At 38.7% G+C, this 20,707-nt stretch overlaps 1 protein-coding gene across 7 annotated transcripts in view; it reads right to left on the bottom strand.

The window, feature by feature from the left end:
• PIGN (phosphatidylinositol glycan anchor biosynthesis class N) overlaps window positions 1-20,707 on the bottom strand; it is a 107,131-nt gene that overhangs the window by 73,984 nt on the left and 12,440 nt on the right. For 6 of the 7 annotated variants that reach the window (XR_008448477.1, XR_008448478.1, XM_009569411.2 and 3 more), the window contains exons 2-5: window positions 16,300-16,559; window positions 12,171-12,292; window positions 11,314-11,412; window positions 6,512-6,618 (exon numbers count right to left, since the gene is read on the bottom strand). Coding sequence is in view for 5 of the 7 variants with exons in the window: in XM_009569411.2 (XP_009567706.2) it covers window positions 6,512-6,618; window positions 11,314-11,412; window positions 12,171-12,292; window positions 16,300-16,559 (588 nt within the window). In the remaining 2 variants the exon portion in view is untranslated. Of the gene's footprint in view, window positions 1-6,511; window positions 6,619-11,313; window positions 11,413-12,170; window positions 12,293-16,299; window positions 16,560-18,644; window positions 18,693-20,707 lie in introns of those variants that run through there. The other variant, XM_054058318.1, reaches the window with a different exon arrangement.

The following is a 20,707-nucleotide window of genomic DNA, read 5'->3' on the forward strand; positions in this document are numbered from 1 at the left end:
AAGCAAAGGTCTCAAATACTCTTGCTTTGGAAGCAGGCTCTGCAGGACTGTGATATCAAGCTACAACTTCCTTGCAGAAACCAAATTAAAACATAAAAAACCAAGCCATGTTTTGTAAATACATGAACTACAGCACATACATTTGCCTTGCACAATGTTTTACTGAAGCATCCCTGAGGCAGATACCAGGCAACACTGCCTTGAGAAAACAAAGTCGAGTAGGTTTTAGTTCAAAGAGCATCCAGAGAATGTTTCAGTACACTAATAGAAAGGTAAGCATCTTCAATTTTCACACAAGAGTCCATGGAAGATGCTGGTAGAGTTAGTGAACTATTTCTGCCACCAAAGGACAGAGCAGTCCATCGCACATCCATGACAGCAGTGGAACTCTTAAAAATTAAACCCCACACCTCATGTAAACTAAAGTCATACCAAGTCATACCAACTATACCAAAAGGAAGATCAAACTGGCAGCAAGAGTACCATAATAAGCCATATTAAAAAGCAATGGCAGTACGCAATTTCACCCTTTTCCACCCCCTGAATATATACAAGCTGCATGGACTAATACTTGCACGCTCTCAGTTTCAGCTCTTGTCCAAACAAAATCATGACTAAAGCCCAGAGATATTTTAAATAAAGATAGAAAGAACAAAATGCAATCACATTGTTTTAATAACAATATAATTATTTTTACAGAGGTTTCTGTTTCTCACAGGTGTTTGTACACTTGCATATATTCGACCGCACACTGATGAAGCCTTCCAGAGTGCATCAGTAATTTGCAGGACACAGTATAATCCTGTTCTCTTATTTTAAATTAAATAAAATGAAACAGCAGATCAAAACAAATGGGAAACTCACAAAATCAAATTCTAAAACACAGATCAACATAGAAGGCAAGTATTTTTCTGTCAGGGACTGATTAAGTGAAAGAAGCAGTTGTGAGGAAGGCAAGTTCCCAAAACATACCAAAACCACTCCCTCCTCCAGCCACCTCATAACCCAGAACAGCAATAGCCAGAAGAGCTCACCTAACCTAAGGCTAAAAAAGAACAAGAAAATAAAAGGAAGGGAAGCATAACCTCAGATGTGGCATCTTCTCACAGAGCAAACAGCCAGCATCTACCATGCGGAACTTTTTTTTAAGTAGTTTATTGAAAAAAAAAAAAATGACAGGAAATTCCCCACAAGGACTTCTCTTAGGCTGATAAAGGTGGTGAACTGGTAAGCAAGACACCGAAGAGCAGGAGCAACCCCCACTTCTCTTTGCTCTGGTGGCTGCTCAACTGTCTGTCCAGCACTATCCTTCTATCTCCTTGTAGCCTGCTAAAGGCTTCTTCTTTTTGGTACTTAGTATTCACAAAACTTGAGACCTATCACTACTCAACAGTAGTTTCCAAGTCGTCATTATGCATTAACTGTACCTTTCTGTCTCTCTTTTTTTCATTTTCCTTTTATTCACTCTATTCAGTAATATTATCTCCCTTGCATATTTAAGTCAAGTGCCACCAAGAAGCTTCAGGGGTGGGAATAAACAAAGAAGCTCAGAGAACTCAGTTTCTCCGGTCTCAAGAAAAGGCAGCTAAAGAGAGATACCATTGCTGTCTACAACTGCCTCCTTGGAAAGTGCAGGGATGAAGCCAGACTGCTCAGATGACCTTGGTTATGGCACAAGGGGAAAAGACAATTTTAAATATGGGAAATTCCTGAAAAGAGATTTATTATTATCATTACTATTAAACCCATAAATGTAGCCAGGTATTGGAACAGATTCTCAGGAGTTTGCTGAATTTCTGCCTTTGAAGGTGCTCAAAACTTGACTGGGCAAGGACTGAGTAACTTCTTTCATGCAGTGAGTTGGACTAGATGACCACCAGAAATGCCTTCCAACCTCCTTTTTCTACATGCTCCTGAGTTATATTACTGAAAAGCTTCACAAAGAGTGGATATTTCTATTTCCCAAATCCAACCAGCTTTTCATTTTTCTGGCAACTAACAACAAATAACACCCTAGCTACAACTGACGTGCAATTTAGTAAGATCAATAAGTTTCTCATTAAAATACTGATAGTAAACTGTAAAATTAATCATAATGTAATACTAATGAAAATATTACTTAGAAGGTCTAGCAAACACACAATTTGCTGATGTCTGAACAAAATATGAAGCCTGTGGATGTCTAACGTAAGTTGTTGGGGACAGTTTGCTCCCCTAAGCAGAGTCCTCCATGGAAGCATGATCCTTTAATAAAGCTAATAAATTGCATGGATGCACAGAGAAAAAAACGACCAAATAAACTTTCTCCTTTCACAAAGCTCCTTCAATACATAAATCCAGCACAATTAATTAAGCTGATTGATTAAAGCTGCACACGCTGATTTGTGCTCATGCAAGAGTTTAAATAGTTATGTCAGGTTTTAGATGCAAACTGAATGTACAAAGGCCGATAAACATATGTTTGCCAGGTTTATATCAGTTGAGCACGTTCATGCACAAGACTCTTATGTGTACGTAAATAAATTATTCAACGGCTGTACTGCTAGTTAGGGCAAAGCTATTTGTATTGAAATCCACTAGCAGCAATCAACATCAGGTCATGGCACTGTCTCCAGAGCTTCAAAGTTAACATCATTCAGCTCTGGACTCCAACACTTGCTCTGCACAGAAGGGAATGTCTGAAGGCTCAGCCTGGCTGGCTTCTAGCAGAAAGGGACCAAAGGAATAATGAAGCATTGCATTCAAAATAAGAAGGGGAAAAAAGAGAGAGAGCAATGTTTGCCACCTGCACCTATATGTCTATTTAAGTCAGAAGACATCAACAGAATACCTTAAACACATCCTATCCTGTGGTCATAATAAATTGCCATTAGGCCATTTCTGAAACTTATCTCCAAGACTGTTGGAGTGCCTGGAATTTTTTTTTTTTTAATGATTTTGCCCTAATCAAAAGTTCAATCTTATAAGATTATTTTTCTCAAGCTGTTTTTTTTTTTAAAAAAAAAAAATCACAGAAATGCTTAAGACAATGATTTCTTTTTTTCCCTGTTAGTTGACATAGACTCACAGTATTTTGCTCCCTAGTTTTTCTTTAGGAAAGAGTCAAACCATGATCTAGAAGAAGGTCATTTAACTGAGATTCATTTGGCTACAACACAATAAATTACACCCAGACTCTTAATTATTTTGAGGGCTTCTAAAAAAAAAAAAAAAAAAAACCAGAAAAAAACTCACAGACAAATCCATACCCATCTGGCAGTCAAAGCCACATCCAACCTATTATACCACATACTAAAATTCCAGAGTCTTAATCCAGCTGCAGATGAAAAAAGGTCTACTATTTACTCAATTTTCTCTGTCCCAAGAAAGGGCTAGGATCATCTTGTACCATAAGCAGATATGACAGGAACTACCAAGTCTTATATATTTTTTCCTCCACTCAGCAATCCGCTTCCAATCCATACAAATAAAAACCAGTCAGAGTCTCACACCTCACCAACTGATTTATCTCTAGTTAGCACTTTTTATGAGAAGAAGCAATTTCAGGGCACCAAAGCAAGTAGCCCAAACATCAGTTAGGTGTTCTCTATTTTATCCCCATCTTTCTCGGGGCAGAGGGAGCCACAAACGGGCCTCATGATGCTTGGGACCTGCTCACTACACAGCAGAAAGGGAGTAGATATTAGTGCCTTTTACTTTCTAAAGTGGCAGAAATCCAGGGATCACTTTGCCCAACATAGAATTAAATGATACATCTCTAAGTATTTGAGATAAAATTCAAAGGAGAAAAAAAAAATTAGGCAAACCAGAATTTAGATTTTCAGCATTGTTACTTATAGATAATTTCACCAGCACAGCTGAGAGTTATTCAAGCTATAATGGCAGAGTGACCTCAGTTTAAGTGAATCTCAAGTCCTGCTTCTGAAGTAATCACTGATGTGTAGTGGAAGAGATGATTAATGGAATAACGTGTTTCACACAAGTCGATCAAATCCTCTCCACTCACAGTATGAAATTTAGATAGGCAAAATAAGTCTTTAAAGTAATGGTGCCGTTTTCAAGGAAGAAGTCATCAGTAATGACACATATGTCAAGCGCATCATTATAGTTTGAAAGAATAATTGCTATTAGGCTTTTTGAAGCAAAAGAGAGGTACTATCACCCTCACATACCTGTGCAGTTCCAAATGACAGCAGTGTGCAACTTAAAAACAACAACTATTCAAGTGTAATGCAACCTGGCACAGGTGCACATTCAGGGAAGGAATGGCAGTTAGAAAAAACATCTTTTCATCTGCAAACCAGAAAACCACCCCCTTTGAAAATTAGCAAATCATAACAAAGTTTTCCACCCTACATCACTGTTTAAAGCAGACCACCCTTGGCTTCCTAATAAAGATGCTGATTTGATTTATTTGGTTTTACTTGAGGTTTGATTAGATTTCTGCTGGTTAGGTAATGTTAATACATACAGTACAAAGATCTTGCGGAAAAAGTTTTACTAAGTCTTGAACTCCATTAGCATTATTACAAGATCCAGAAAGTAACTCATCTAATTGCTCCACTGATATAGATATTTATACACCAATACCCACTACCAGCATTTCTCAATTCACGACAAGCAAGGTAGCATGGAATAACATGAATATATGAATTAATGAATACTCAGGAACTATGTGCCTTAGACTATTAATACTCATAGTGATAGCATCACAGAAAACCACAATCATGAACCAGCACTGACCACAGTCAGTTGAGCAGAGGACCACATGAACAAGTTATACTGCTTCAGGGCCTAAGCTGCCTCTGTCCCCACCTCCCTCCTCCCAATAACCTTGTTTCCTCTGGAAGTCACAGCACAGCATGCACTGTGGTAGATAATCAGGAGCCAGTCACACGTATCAGAATGAGTCACACTGTATAATTAAAGTGGGTTCAAGCCTAGCAAAAATTTAGTCAATAATATTGTCCATTTATGTTTCATAATGAAGAATTACCATTTCTGGTAATGCTATTATACATATTATAAATTCTTTAATCACATTCAGGATGGGTTGGTGAAGGACAGGTCCTGATTGACCTACCTGATCTCCTTCAATGACCATGTGACCCATCTAGTGGATGAGAGAAAGGCTGTGGATATTGGCTACCTGGACTTCAGTAAAGCTTTGACAGTACCTCCCACAGCATTCTCCTAGAGAAACAGGCAACTCATGGCTTAGACAGGTTTGCTCTTCGATGGGTGAAAAACTGGCTGGATCACTGTGCCCAGAGAGTTGTGGTGAATGGAGGTAAATCCAGTTGGCAGCTGGTCACAAGCAGTAGGGCTCACTGTTGGGGTCAGTCTTGTTTAATATCTTTTTCAACTATCTGGATGAAGGGATCGAGTGTACCCTTATTAAGTTTGCAGATGACACCAAATACAGTGGAAGTGTCAATCCGCTCAAGAGCAGGAAGGCTCTGCAGAAGGACCTGGACAGGCTGAGTCAACGGGCTAAGGCTGATTGTACGAGATTCAACAAGGCCAAGTGCTGCGTTCTGTCTCTCCGCTGTTTCATTCAATCACAACAACCCCATGCAGTTCCACTGGCTTAGGGAAAAGGGGCTGGAAAGCTGTCTGGTGGAAAAGGACCTGGGGATGTTGGTGGACAGCCATCTCAATGTGAGCCAGGACTGTGCCCAGGTGGCCAAGAAGGCCAACAGCATCCTGGCTTCTATCAGAAAGGGTGTGGCCAGCAGGAGTAGGGAAGTGATTGTTCTCCCCTACTTCATGCTGGTGAGGCTGTACCTCAAATCCTGTGCTCAGCTTAGGGATCAAGTTGCTGGAATGTATGCAAAGGATGGCAACAAAGCTGATGAAGGGTCTACAGCACAAGAGGGAACAGCAGCAGCTGAGGGAACTGGGCTTCTTTAGTCTGGAGAACAGGAGGCTGAGCGGAGACCTTATCGCCCTCTACAACTCCCTGAAAGGAGGTTGCAGCGAGGTGGGTGCTGGTCTCTTCTGCCAGAGAACAAGTGATAGGACAAGAGGAAATGGCCTCAAGTTGTGCCAGGGGAGTTTTCGGTTGGTTGTTAGGAAAACATTCTGTACTGAAAGAGTGGTGAAGCACTGGAACAGGCTGCCCAGGGAAGTGGTGGAGTCACCATTCCTGCAGATGTTCAAAAAGCCTGCGGTTTAGCAGGCATGGTGGTGTTGGGCTGACAGTTGGACCGGATGATCTTAGAGGTCTTTTCCAACCTCAATGTTTCTATGATTTTAAAGGGTTTGTAGTAGTCTTAGATGAGTTTCAGATTATATGCAAGTTTAAGACAAAGAAAATCCTTTTATTAGCATTGAATCACAAATACTTCCTCTAAGCTTCCATTAGTCACGAAAAACAATTCAAGCAATTTTCACTTATGAACTCATGTGACAGGCCTTGCAAAAATTTCTTGCTTTCTAGTTCTGTAATAAAGTTAACATCCAGCTGTGCTTTTTATACATAGATAGCATAAAAAGATTGTACGCCCACCTTAACATGATTGAAAACCCACGTGTCAAGCCTGGCTGCATCTTCTGCCCCAAAGTCTTCACTTTCTGCCGAGTAAGAAAATGTATAGACGTGATCCCCAGTAGCACCTGCAAAACCAATATATTATAGATAGAATAAGAGGCAAATGAGTTTTCTTCCTTTTCTCATAGTCAAATATACATGACCATTAATGCATAGGAGTAGAAACCTACCAAGAACAACAATCCTAAGAGAAGTTAAAGAAGTTCTCTCCTTACTTTAAATCTTCCTATAATTTATGCTTTTTTGAAGCCTCGATACCACATTAACTCCTTAGCTTATTAGCACCTCAGAGGAATGAGGGACAATGTTATCCAGTATGCTCAGGTGAGGAAAAACAGTATGGAAAAGCAGATAGGAGTAGAATAAGTCCCAGCTAAAGTAAACTAAACAGAACTTAATTTTGAATCAAGACGTTTCACTGAGAAACTTCTAATAGAGGAAGCTATGTATTAAGAATCTTGTTCAAACACAGGTTGTTTTGGAGGCTAGTGTTTAAGAAAATGTACTTAGCTTTTTGTTATTAAACTGAATCATACAAGACAATACCCTATCAACGAGGCCTTTACACATGAAAAAAAATCCCATATCACATATAAAGAAGGCAATGGGAGGGATATATCTTAGATATAACTCTACATCAGTTCTGCAGCAATGCAGTATCAAAAGCCAAGTGGAAAACTTCAGAAAGACAACATTCAAAGTCTGCAACTTTAAAACATGGATTCAAAATATGGAAGGGAGACCCACCAGACTACGCTCAGGCATGAAGTACAACATGAGGCCCATAGATGAGAGAATACAGCATCTGGACAAAACAATTTTATTCTGTGCTTGCTGTCAAGAGAGCAAAGCAGAGGAGAGGGGGAGATGAAGACCTAGAAAAAAGTAAACTTTTGAAGCCCTAGAAAGATCTGAAATTAGGTAGGATTTAATGAAATAATTCAGTCAGTGGCTGAGCTGTTGCAGCTCGGGGATGCTATTTCTACTGTGACTACGTAAACTCCCAGAGCTGAAAGTGTTCTGCAATCAGTTGATGGCCAGAGAGAATATAACCGATTTGCTGGATGTCACAATTATATAATGCAGCTTTGTAAGCTTCCAGGCTTGTGAATGGACTAACATCTCAGTATAAGGGAGCTGTTTAAACAAGATTATGTCCAAACCCACACAAAGGATGCAGGTATTTCAGGCCAGGAAGATCAAAGCTGGCATAGATTTTCTGGTACAGCTTCCCCTTGCCCCCTAGGAGATGTTACTTCTACTTATAACCCAGAACACTTGCTGCAGTTTTCACAGTCTGAGAGAAAAAGAAGGAAATATTCTCAGTCATTAAAAAGTGAATTCAGGAGTTCTAATCAGTGGAGAAATGAGTTCAAAGGAAGAAATAAGCCCTGGTCATCACTGTCAGTATGACTGATGGTCTAAGGGTAGAGTGCTGTAGTTTTTTTCTGCAGCGTCACAGGTAACCTGAGATCTGTCTTTGCAAGGTGCCACACCAAAGAAACCAAACGAAAACATACAGTTTGCAGATCATACAAAGGAATACATCTATTATTTAACCACTTCCAATTTGTACCACAGCAAAAAAACCACAAACACCCAACTCTGCATTGCTATAAAGAGAAACAGTGGCAAAATAAAGCCAAAGGAAAAGGAAAGTTTTAGAGTGCCTGCATAATTTGCAAAATAATTGATTTTTTTTTTTTAAAAAAAGAAACCCTACTGTGCAAAACCTTAGAAAAAATATTATTTTATTACTGTTGTTTGAGATGTGGCAGGAAACAGTATGCCCAATACTTTACGTCCGAGGATGAGGAAGCAAATACAGGATAGAGAAGCACAAGGAAGCCAGGAATGAAAACATCTCTTAGAAGTAAGCACAGCACTCTAGTGTTTTTGGTGCTGCTTGTACACTAAGGGAAATACCTGGAGGTGCCAGAAACTCCCATACCAGATACCACCTATTCCTATTTGCAGACTTGTCTGGTACATCATCTCACTTCCAGCATCAATATATCAAAATATTAGGATCAGGGATCAAGTTATTACCCTCTTACAATAAGATTTACATCCTGCAGAAAACAGAGATCTCACTTTACTAGCGGGGCAGGTCCTGTGTCTGAGAAAACTTTCATGGGTCAGAGCCCAGACCAACAGGAGACTTTTGCTAGCAAATTTTGCAGGCATAAAATAATGAAAGCACAAGGACAGTCTCCCTCAGTGTCAGCACTGAGCCAACAGAGCACGGGCATCAGAGTTGTCAAAAACAGCCAAGTGAGGAGATTCTACATTTTTCTTGGTGCATTGTAGGAACAAGGAACTAGATGTGGAGACCGAGCAGTCTGTCTGTCCAGAATAACCCTGACAATGGTTTGTCCTGGTTGTCCCCATGGTCTTGATGATACTTTCCTTCCTATGCAACCTAAATGATGACCCTAGCCTCGCTACTAGCTTCCAAGAAAGAGAAAAACCTGTGGAAACCTGTGGAACAAATGGCCATCTGGGTACAAAGGAGTAATATCTACTTTCCTTAACAGAAACAACAGCCTCAGCTCCTTTTTCAGTGTGGCATTTAATACTCTGGACTATACTACAACTAGACCCATGCCAAAGCAGCATAGGGCTGAACTGTTCAAGTCAAACCTCAAATTCTGGCAAGTCTAGACAAAAACCTCAAAATTTTAAGAAGCATTCTGGAAATAACACTGTCATTTTCAAAGTACATTATTTCCACATAATTTCAAGGTCATAATATAAAACTATAATGGAAAATAAGGTTAAAATTAGAACATGGAATTTGTGTAGCTTAGGTAAGTTTAACTATTAGAAACTAACACCTTTTAATCCTGCCTAAGATGGAAGTAAATTGCACACTAGTCCCAAAGGTACTGCAGAAATTTCCTCAGAGTAAAGCACTAATCACAGTCATTGAGGCTTACACAAATTTAGATTTCGTGCATATCCATTTTGAGATTTGAGATCTATGAGCATTTATCTTCTCTATAGAACCCTCAATGATTTCATTGAGATATTTATGTTATGACAGGAAAAAGACCTGAAGAACATAGGCAATAAAAGGAAACAGAGGATTTTTCTCTCCTTCCCAAAACCCAGCAGGTGTTATTTACTCTTTATGCATTGTCTAGTAAAAGTGGTGAAATGGTTAATGAAATTCTGAACATTTTGGCAAGATAAAATACACACAAGAAGAGTCCTGTGATCTCACTAAACTTCAGCACAGAAAGAGACAGAAATCGAGCTATGCTCCCCTACCTCCTCTTTGAAGCTTTTTTGTAAAAGTAAAGAACAAACTCTTGATTTCATTCCCTTCTGTATTACATAACTACTCCTCTTTGGAAGAGGAAATACCTTTTTCTACCAAAACAAGTTACTCTAGCTTTCTGTCATGAGAATTATAGAATCATTTTCCCATACAGCATCTACTTCTCTGATACAGTGCGGCACTAAACCTTTCTCGATGCTGGGAAAGCTCCATTGTTGATGCCACTCAGAACAAGCCATACTGAGCTACACAGCAACAATATGGCATTACCCTTTCACATCCCTCCAGATAACATGATAACATCAAAGCTACTTCCAAGTCCTCTCTTTCTCTTCTTAGTCAAACAAAATTAGAAGTACAGGGCTCTGGAAAATTTTTAAATTCCACAAATATATTCCCAACAATATATCTCCAAAAATGCAAATAATCAGCACAAGGGCACTGTAATACCCTTCCCCTCTCCTCAGCCACCTTCATGATATTCCCAAATACAAGCTGTAATCTGAGGTCATGGGAAATAAGGAGATATTTTTACAACTTAACACAAATTTATGAGGATCAAGCAAACAACAGAAGAGATGTGTGTGCTGAATATCAGGACAAGAGGGGGAAGAGGCTAGAGTTCAAATAAAGTTCAAGAATCATCATGAGAAATATGATGTACACTTTTTCTAAATCAATATTAAATTCCACTCCTATCCTTCTTATGACATTTTTCTGATTTGTCAATGCCAATACTCAGAACACAGGAGCAGCATATGCCTTTAGCTTGTCCCCTTTTCCCTTCAGTCTGTTTTACTCTAAAAGAATGCATATGACCTCATTCCTCCAAGAACAAAACAAAATTAAACTTGGAGACACTTTAAAAGTTCAAAGTGTTGCTCAGCTATCTCTATACACTGAAAGAAAGACCAGTTGCGCTGGGCTGACAAGACTTTAACTCACTACATTACGTGGGGAAAAGACTTGAGTTTCAGGCATGGTACCAAGAGTTCCTACTTGCATACAGGTCTTCCTTTTACACATTATTGTTCTGAAGTAGAAGCAGGATAGCCCACAGTAAGCTACTTCTCCAGTTCAGACACTCAAAAAGCATGACTGCAGTTCTACTACACAACTCAATGGGAGATGCATGCAGAGGAAGGAAAAAAACCCACCTGCAAGCCTGCAAACAAGAGCTTTGAATCTCAGCCAAAGAAAAAATATTAGGTTCTTTTAATTAAGGGTGCGATTCCTGCAGTATGCCAATAGAATTAAGTAAGGCCTATTTAAATGGATGAGTAATAAATAGGGATATCCTCTTTAAAAAGCTTGCTTCTTTTTCTTCGTCCAGTCTTGAATTCAAAAACTGGAAATCAGATATACGCAAATACACAAACTGGAAATACTTTTCATCACCTTCTCTAACTTTAAAATTGTTTCTATATTTTATTACCTGAGAACAATATGTAAAGGATTCACAAAATTTAAGCCTTACCTTTAGCAAACATCGGCAAAATATCTGGGCTTCCCCAGCTCCAAGTATATTTACTTTCATTGAAAACAGAGTCAAATTCCACTGGATTCTCCTTCCATCCTGTTAAAAAAACATACTTGGATTTAGATGGGTTTACCAGAAGATCTCATAGACTATTAAGATTGATAGTCAAAGCGAAATATTATTTTTAAAGTTTCTCTTATATTAATTTCACAATGAACTCTACTTTGCGAGTCTCGGTTTTACTTTCATTTCAACCTCTATTTGCAATGAGTCCCCCATTAATTAAGAAGTGAGCTGAAAGCCTAAGCCAATCTCATTATGCGGAGATTCTAACGGACAAAACACACAGCTGCTTTACCTTCGAAACAGCTAAAATTTTCCCTAATTCTAAATTCTCTGTCTTCCAAACTCAGCTTTTGGCATTTTAGGCAATAAATTACACACTCATGTATCATATTGCCAGCAGTCACATTTCACCTCAATAAAACCTTCAAGATCTTGTGTTTCCATGACAAGGCAGCTGACTGAAATTTAAAGAAATGCTCTTAATGGCAATTCCTGACAATTCTGCATTTGTAGCACATGTCAGAAGAAAGAACTTCTCAATTAGGAACATGGACAAGACCAAGTAATTCCTCTTACCTTCCCTGTCCAAAATAAATGCAAGACATCACAAGTGTTCAGGCTTAGAAGCCTGGGGGAAGGCAAAGGGCCACATAAAAGACCATGCCAATAATATGACAGCTTTTCCACATTATTAACACCAAGCATGCAGTAACAGCTAGCTCTGGACTAGCTCATCACTGAAACACCTTATTTTGAGGACAGCGTTCAAAGCTTTAGGATCAGCGTACCTTTAGCAACTGCACTGACATCTTCATAAAATCCAGCTATAAGTGCAACGTGCCCTGGCCTGGATTCTGTTGGGACCCGGGTGTGAGAGACTCCCCAGCTGCCATTATTCTCTAGAATGCCCCTGAAAACAGAATACAAGGCAGTTAATGATTATGACTTCTTGAAAGTAAAATTAATTGCAGATAAAGAGTGACAGGTAGATGTGAGACAAGAAATGCAAAAAAATCCCAGACTAAAACAGATTTTCACTACTGCCTGCTGTGCAGCAAAACAAGCAGAACATTAACCTGCAAGTAGTTCTACATTATAACACCCCACAGAGAACATTGTTACTGTGGCCCATCAGCACTGCAAATAGATGAGTTTGGCTGGTGTTCTAATACACTCAGAATTAACATACTACATTTTTCTGCTGCTTTCTGCTGCAGCTTACTCTTTTTCCCTCTAACATACCATCGCCTGGTGTCACTTTTCTTTGTTCCTTCCATTTAGCCTGAAAGTTTCTAGTTCAATCTCTTCTTATTCATTAAATAATTAGTTATTGTGACCACGCCTGCTTTTATTGGTGGTGAACATTGGAAGACAGCATCAAGAGAATTTAAAAACCATGTAAATCTAAGATGCAAATAATTTCAGCAAGATGGAGAAAATTTAAGTAAATCTTTTATCTTTTGCAATTCCACTGAAGTGAAGGAGAATACCTTGTCACCACATATACAGAAATCCATAAATTGTCTAGGGATTATGCACATGTGATAGATAAAAAGCAAAGAAAATAGAGGACAAAGCCTAGGTTTAAGAAACAGACTCATAAAATACTTGTCAGCTGAAGCTTTGAAACAGCTGAAGCCTGTTGGAGAGCAACCAGTGAGCATTACCATATGATGTTTTCTTGTCTCCATCTTCTGGGAGAAGAGAAAAATTCACTGCCTGCTGCTGGAGCAAAGCAGTTGAAAGAAAGAAAAACAAAACCCACCAGTACATACCTTATACTAATGTTTAGGGAAAAAAGGAGCAGAATTTTCTGAACAAATTCAAAACAGTTTTTAAAAATCAAATCTACTGTGAAATTATATTTTTGTTGTTCATGACATAAGCTACAAAATATAGTAAATTTTTATTGGATGTTAGCCCAAGCAGATTCAAAGTTCATGCTTTGTAACTTTACTTTTTCAGAGAATTTATACAACTATTAATTACAAAATCTGCACACTAAGCTCTAACTATATTTCTCACTATTGAAGTAAGTATCAAACCATAAGCAAAAGTTTCAGGCTCCTATCTAAGCTTGCAGGACTCAGTTTGCTTGTTGGTTTTTTTTTAATTAATCTTAGATGTCCCATTCTCAGGCCTAATTGCAAGTTCACAGCACTATTTGTAACACCCCAAATATTACAATGAAAAATGTAAAAGGTAATATAAAATTCTGACATGATATTCCTAGCTCTCACCTCATGTAGGTTTTAATTTAAATTGTATTTTAAAAAAAAGTACTAATTTGAAAAAAGGATCTCGGTATTAGTTAAAGTGGTTTCTGATTTACTCTCACTAGAGACTCATCAAAATGCATTCCATTAGCATTAGTGAAATACTTGAGACGAACAGAAACATTTTTGGCCCTCCCCACACTTCACTGTCACAATAAGTAGGAAATTGTTCTAATTAGAATTTTATTTTTATTGAGTTGGGAAGTAATTCTTTGCCTTTGCTTTTGTGGGGCTGTAGCACAGGTTCTGAAGACAATAATAACACATTAGGCAAAACAAAATTATAACGAGATATTGTCATTTACCTGTTCAAATTTCATTTAGCTATTTTGAATTTTTGAAAAGCCTTCCACTCTAAAGAACCATTTAAAAAATTAATTTCCTTGGCAGTAGAAACATTAGCTACCCATAATAACAACGATGAATATGAATATGATACAGTAATACAGCTGAAACATGACAGGCAAGGAAGAAATCATCTTCCACCAAATCCCCACCCACCACCACAGCAATTCAGACTGCCTACCATCCCTCACAGCTACTGCAACACTGCTGAAAGACAGATTCTTCAAGAATTTTTCTAAAAGAAAAGACTAGATACTTGGCATATATCAGCTAGCAACCTGCTCCAGACCTAATGGCCATTTAGTATTAATTTTATGTACCTACTAAAACTTTGCTTCTGTTTATAGCACACTGCTGCAAGAATGGCTCGCGCTCATCTAAAGATAATCTTTCCTCATTAACAACACAGTGGTTCCAAAGTGCTCCACCTGGATGAGATAAGTATTATGGCACTACTGTAAAGTAGGTAAGAGACTGAACACTTGGCACTTAGGAATGTGCAAAAAAGTCAACTTTCTATTAAATTGCATATATTAATACTTCAGGCTAATATTATTGAAAAATGAAAGCTCAAGCAGCAATAGCTTGGCAGATTAAAAAAGGAAACACTTCCAGCAACCAACATCTGACCTTGTCAGCCTGTTTAAAAGGTGAATTTACAGAAGTTGTGTAGCTCAGAGGTTCAGTAACAAAACATTGAGGCCCTTGCTTTTAAATTGTAATGGTGTGTAATAGAGCTGAAGAGACACCCTTGACTGCTTAGCACTCCATACCTTCTAGAAGGCATAACATGCCACATGCTTTTTCTTTTCATCACCTTTCACATATGCATGCTCAAATACCTACGTATTTAAAAGCAGAATAAGAGGCAATGAGAGAAATACAGATGGCACTTCAAACCTCCACTGGCATTTTATTCCACCCAGTGACCTATACGCATCTTTGCTTGTAACAAGGCAGTTTTTCCCCTCCATTCACCTACGTAAGGTGACAATGTTTTACCTCTACAGATTTTGAAACAGAAAGTCCGTAACTCCACAAACAAGGTAAAGCAGAGAAAGCTGAAGTGCAAACATCCCAACACTGGACAAGCCAATACATGGTTTAACTTTTTATTTCCGGATAGGTGTGAGAACGCTGAATGGCTGAAACTGTAAAACTTAAACCACTTAATGGCAAAAATATCCATTATAACTCTTCCCTAGCCAGGATTCACCACTGCTCCTAGCAACAGGTCATGATAGCATTCACACCTTGTTGATGGTGCAAAAGACCAACAGTTTTACTGCTAAGAAACTGCTCTGCAGGACCTGTGAAGTCCACAGCTTAAAGACACATGGAAAACTCCACTGAAGCAGCAGACAGCAATTTACGAAAAAACCACTATCAGTAACAGATACAGGTACAAGTAATCCCATATAAGCTAGTAAGTGCTGCAGCAACAGCCCCTTGGATTTCTGTAGGAGACCACAAAGGCCCTAACAGTTTCAAGTGATTGATATTTTGGTTTGCTCTGATATTCAAGCTAGACCAGTGCTAATACACGAAAGTAGTCTTACTAAATAACTGTCTACTGTTTTTAGTCTAAAAAATTATTTGTATTATAATCAGATAATTATCTTGATATAAGGAAAAAGGAAAGGTTGGTGAAAATTACCTTTAAGCACTCAAAGGTACAATTTTTAAGATTTTTTTTTGGTAGGATTAGTTTTTCACAATCTTAAACCAAATGATGCCATTAAGCAATCAGACACACACCAGAGAACACAAGGGAGGCAGCAGGGTCATACAGGCAGGAAAGGTGGAACAAATAGGAAGTGGCAACCTCCTGTTAGATCCATTCAGGCCACCTTTTTTAATCACTCTTTAAAAAGCCTCATCAGCAATTTAGAACTAGAAGACAAGCGCATTAATGAACTACTGTTCCTAAACTGAACATCCAGGAAACAGTTTAAATTAACAAATGTTAAGCTTCAGAATTAATACCATGCTGATGTAAAAAGCAGAAGGTTCACACTCCCCTCAGTTACTGGCTAGATGTAGTTTTCGGAGGACAATATTGACTCAATTTAGTCTGTTCATGGTTTAGCAGCTTTACTGACAACAGAGGACACAAATTCAAGTTCACACATTTCTGCAGCGTTTACACTCTGCAAAACTTGTCACTTGGAAGGCAGAGAGAAGGCAGTAACAAACCATCACAGTCGCCATCTTATCTCTTGTTCTCTTTTCAACATTACATTCAGCTGCCTCCAGAAGCAAAATCTTCTGGATTAGTGGTTTTGGATGGACTTACCGCAAGTAAGGTGCTTGAGTCGTATTGTTGCTGCTCATTTCATACAGCGAATCTGCCCGCAGACCATCAGCAACGAAGAGCACGAGGCGTTTTGCCGGAGGTGGTAGAGGAGTCTGATGAGGAGTCATACCATGAACCAGGGGAGAGCTGAAGTAGATGTCAAAAATGGAGACCAAGAACACACAATGCACAAGGAGACCAGCGAGTATGAAGACTGGCATACCCATGGCAACAGTGGGCTGGCAAGGCAAAGTCCAACACTGAAAAGGAGTAAGAAAAATTAAGTTAGGCAGGTGAGACCAGAATCAATATTTATTCCAATTATTATAGGAGACATAACCACATTCATTATCCAGATCCGTAAATCAATCTCTATGTTCAATAAGCTTTTTCCCAGAAGTTTTGGTTAAAAGTCACTGCATGGCTAATTGGCCTTCAGATAGCCATTATGTCTCAGCGACTCATCTCTGGTGTGTTAAGTGGGGCATCAGAGAGCATCAAAAGGCCACTGAATCACACCAGTTCATCTAATATACAGCCGTTTTTTGTTACCTACATTAGTGACAGAAGACTTGGACAACACAATGAACGTACTACCCTCTACCGTCTGGCTGCATGACTTCTACTGAGGTTTGTTCAGGCAAACGCAAGCCAATGACAACTACAGAAAGCCATTCTATAGCAAACGTTGCTTTCTCTGAGTTTTCTATTAACTCAAGGCTCATTATTTCCTGACGAGAAACAGAAAACTCCTTTTAAAGGAAGAAAGACGCTCTGCTGAGTGCAGAACACTATTTCCTCTTCTAACATGAGGAAAAAGCACAACAGCTGAAGGATTATGTTTTATGGATAATGATATTCCCTTTCTGAATGGTTTTCCTGACCCATCATCCTCTAAAGTCAGGTGAAGGATACAAACATGCTCAGTAACAGGTACACTTAAAATGTACATGTCTACCACATGTACCGAGGAGTTCATATGATGTCTACTGAAGGCAATGCAAACATGTATATTGACTCAGTTAAGTGTGGGATCTGCGCCTGAATGAGGCCTGTTTCTGACAAAGTGCCATTAGTGCTGTTCAGGCTGTTAACTTAGTTATTTAAATATTAGCTAATTATCAACCCTAACAAAATAACACCTCCACTCACCAATTTGGAAACAGATGTTCCTAACAGCCTGGAAGGTTCAGATATTCAATTACCTAGTAAATACACACCTCTCTCTAAAAGAAATTCCTTTGTTTCAGAATCTAGTTAATGCTTCTAAATGACAATAGATATTTATCTTGTTACTTACAGAACTCCAATAGTCAGTCAGACACAAACAGCCACCACATGGTATGACTATTATTCTTATCAAATAAAGAAAAAAGGCTCCACTACAACATAACCTCAACTCTGATCAAAACTCTGAGGTTTTAAAATAAAAACTTAAAGAGGGCCAGGAAAACCAGAGAAAAAACCCTCACACACTAAAAAGAGATTTGAAAGGTAACATATATTATTACTTACTAATCCAAAGAAAATTCAGATCCCTGTAGAACTTAACTATAACTTCCAATTCCACTAATTTTCCCTACTGAAATACAGATGTAACAACTCCTAATCAGAAACAATACTGCAGTAATTTTTCATTTTAGAGATTTGGAGATAAAACCAAGTAACAAGCTCAAGATAACTAAATACAACATCTCAAGGAAACACATAATAGTCACACTTTAAGTGATCAAACAAGAACTTTTCATTAATGAGGAGGTCACATGCTTCTATGTTTGCATGTGATATTGCCATACAGACTCGGAATATTTGTAACTATCCATTTGTTGGTTTTTATTTTTAACTACTTAAGGTTCCTTTAGGAATTCAAATACATCAAACCACAGTCATAGAAACACCAGTAAGTTGAACACCAGGCTTCATTTTATTAAATGCGTTATTTTCTATAGGGATGTTCCTTTTGATGCATTTGTGTTTGATAAGAGAATACAAACTATTCATGCCTTAAACTGATGAGACTAAACACCCTACTAAACAAAGCAGTTACTTCAATCAATTACTTGCTGTTGTATACTATACTCTCAGTGCTGCAATTCTATAGCTTAACAGATGCTTAATTCTTCTAATTCAAGTATTAGTAATCTAATCTGTTTTCAGCACTGTTTCTCTTTGCTTTAACTCTCCCCAGATCTGAGCCTCTCCTTGCAGCAAAGAGAGTGCAACCAACACAATTAAAATTTAATGCCGTGTAAAGACTATAGTGATCCACAGAAGTAATAATAATTAAAAAAGAAAAGACTTTATTTTGCAGCCACAGTTTGGCTACATTATGCTCCCTTATTCACCTGTGCACAATGTATCCAGCTGCTCACCACCATAAGACGATTTCAGTATAGGCAGCTCTCAATCCACTTGCTTCTGCTACATCTCTTGTAGCCAGCAGCTCCTTCTGACACTAGCTTACCTCATATTGCTCCTTTCATGCATGACTTTGTTCCTCATAGCTGTGACATAACATCGTGAAGATTACCCTGTCCTCAGGCTTACAGATACCTTCCCACAGGCATAAAGTTTTTGGAAAGCTCCTAAATAAATACCTAACTGCATCTTAGCTGTATGCCAGAATGGCATCCAGCACCCTTTCCTAATGGCAGTCTTGCTTTCAAACTACTGAGACATTGGGTGAGGTGTTGCAAATGAGCAGTTGTCTGTGGTTAGTGAAAGATCAAACTTAAACAACAAAGTTTTAAAAAGAGTCAACAGCAATTCTAGAGAGGCACCAATGACTTTCTACACCTTTTCACCTTGATCGAGTTACAACCAAACTTGGTCACTGCCAGCCCAAAGTACTTAAACTTCATTTAAGACAGTTGATTTGTGTAATACAACCTCTTCAAACAGCCAAAGTAACATGGAAGAACAATCAACATTTCCATTAACAGGTTTTCAGTGGAAAAGGAGGTTTGTCACTATCTATATTTCCCTGGGATGTCCAAACCATCAAAGCACCCATTCTACCCCTGTAGGGGAAACACTCAAGACTAGGCTTTTCTGGACCCAAATTTTCACAGGTCCATTCTCATCTCACTGTCAGCTCCTCTCAACATATGCTATGCAGCTTGGAGCACACCTCTACTTCTTCTCAGGCTGCAATACTGAGACGTATGTTCCTACCGAATAGGGTGAAAGAAAAGCAAGCAGGCAAATGGATGAAGTCTCTTGTACACGTCTTCTGTAACACCGCAATGAAGCAAGCAGGAAGGATCTGACAAAGTGGAGCAATGAGATTCAGAGGAGAAGACAGTGCACATCGAGTCCTTTCAAAGGAAGACTATGGTCCAGGGGAAGGCTTGTGTCCTTCAAAGCAAAAACTTAAGTTTCTATTTTCCCTCATAATACAGAAACACTAGTTTGCCTAAAAGGCATGGCAACATGGATGAACATTGGCAAGTTAATTTCCAGAGAGCTTTTCCTAGAGACTGAAGACAACTAGAAGGGTGCCCCAGGCATGCTGCCTGTGACAGACACTGCAACCACGGACCAGATTCTGCATCACCCTACTGCAGATAACACAGTAACCAAGATAACGCATTCAGTCATTCATATTCACTGAATTACAAAAGTACTTATCAGAAGCCTGGCAAATACCCACATTTGGAAAGAGATTCAGATAGTAATGAAGTAAAGTATTTCCTTTCAAAGAAACTTGGGTTTACTGTGGTCTAGGACAGACAAGGGTGGAAGACAGATAAATGAGAGGTTGAACTGGGCCCTTCCTATAAAAAAAAAACCACAACAGTTTCTATTTTGAGAAAGGACGTGTCTAAGCGATCCACTGCTGTGCAGAAACAAGTCTTGGCTGATAGTGGTTCACTTCTTGGTTGAATACCTACCAGCTGCAACTTCACACAGTTCTTTTAACTAAAAAATCCAGCAAGTAAGAAAATCAGAGAAATAAAAAAGAGCATCAGAAATACCATTCAGAAGTCTCCTTCAGTTTTTAGCTACACTTGTAAGAAAAATGATGGTGCTTTATCTCTTCTAGAAAGAGTAGTCATCCCTGCTAGAATACAGGTTAATAACCACAGAGCTGACAAGCCCAAAACACCAGCATTTCACTGTCAATATCATAATTTAATTGTTAATGTTTTGATTTCATGTTAGAATAGATATCCTGCAAACTGGGGGACAAACTTCTTCCCGAATTGGGAACGGTTTTGGCCAAAGTCACTTCAATTCACAACTGCAGGTATTTAAGTTTCCTAAACCTAGGATGGGTTACCCCCCTTTTACTATGGTGTGGAATAAGATAATTTTGTCCATGCGTTTCTATCTACTTGATAAAAAACGGTTGTTGGTTCAATGGATGCCAAGGCAAGAGGAAAAAAAAAAAAAAAGTCTTCTTCAA

The sequence above is a fragment of the Cuculus canorus genome, chromosome 2 (genome assembly GCF_017976375.1).
Source record: "Cuculus canorus isolate bCucCan1 chromosome 2, bCucCan1.pri, whole genome shotgun sequence".
Taxonomy (NCBI): Eukaryota; Metazoa; Chordata; class Aves; order Cuculiformes; family Cuculidae; genus Cuculus; species Cuculus canorus.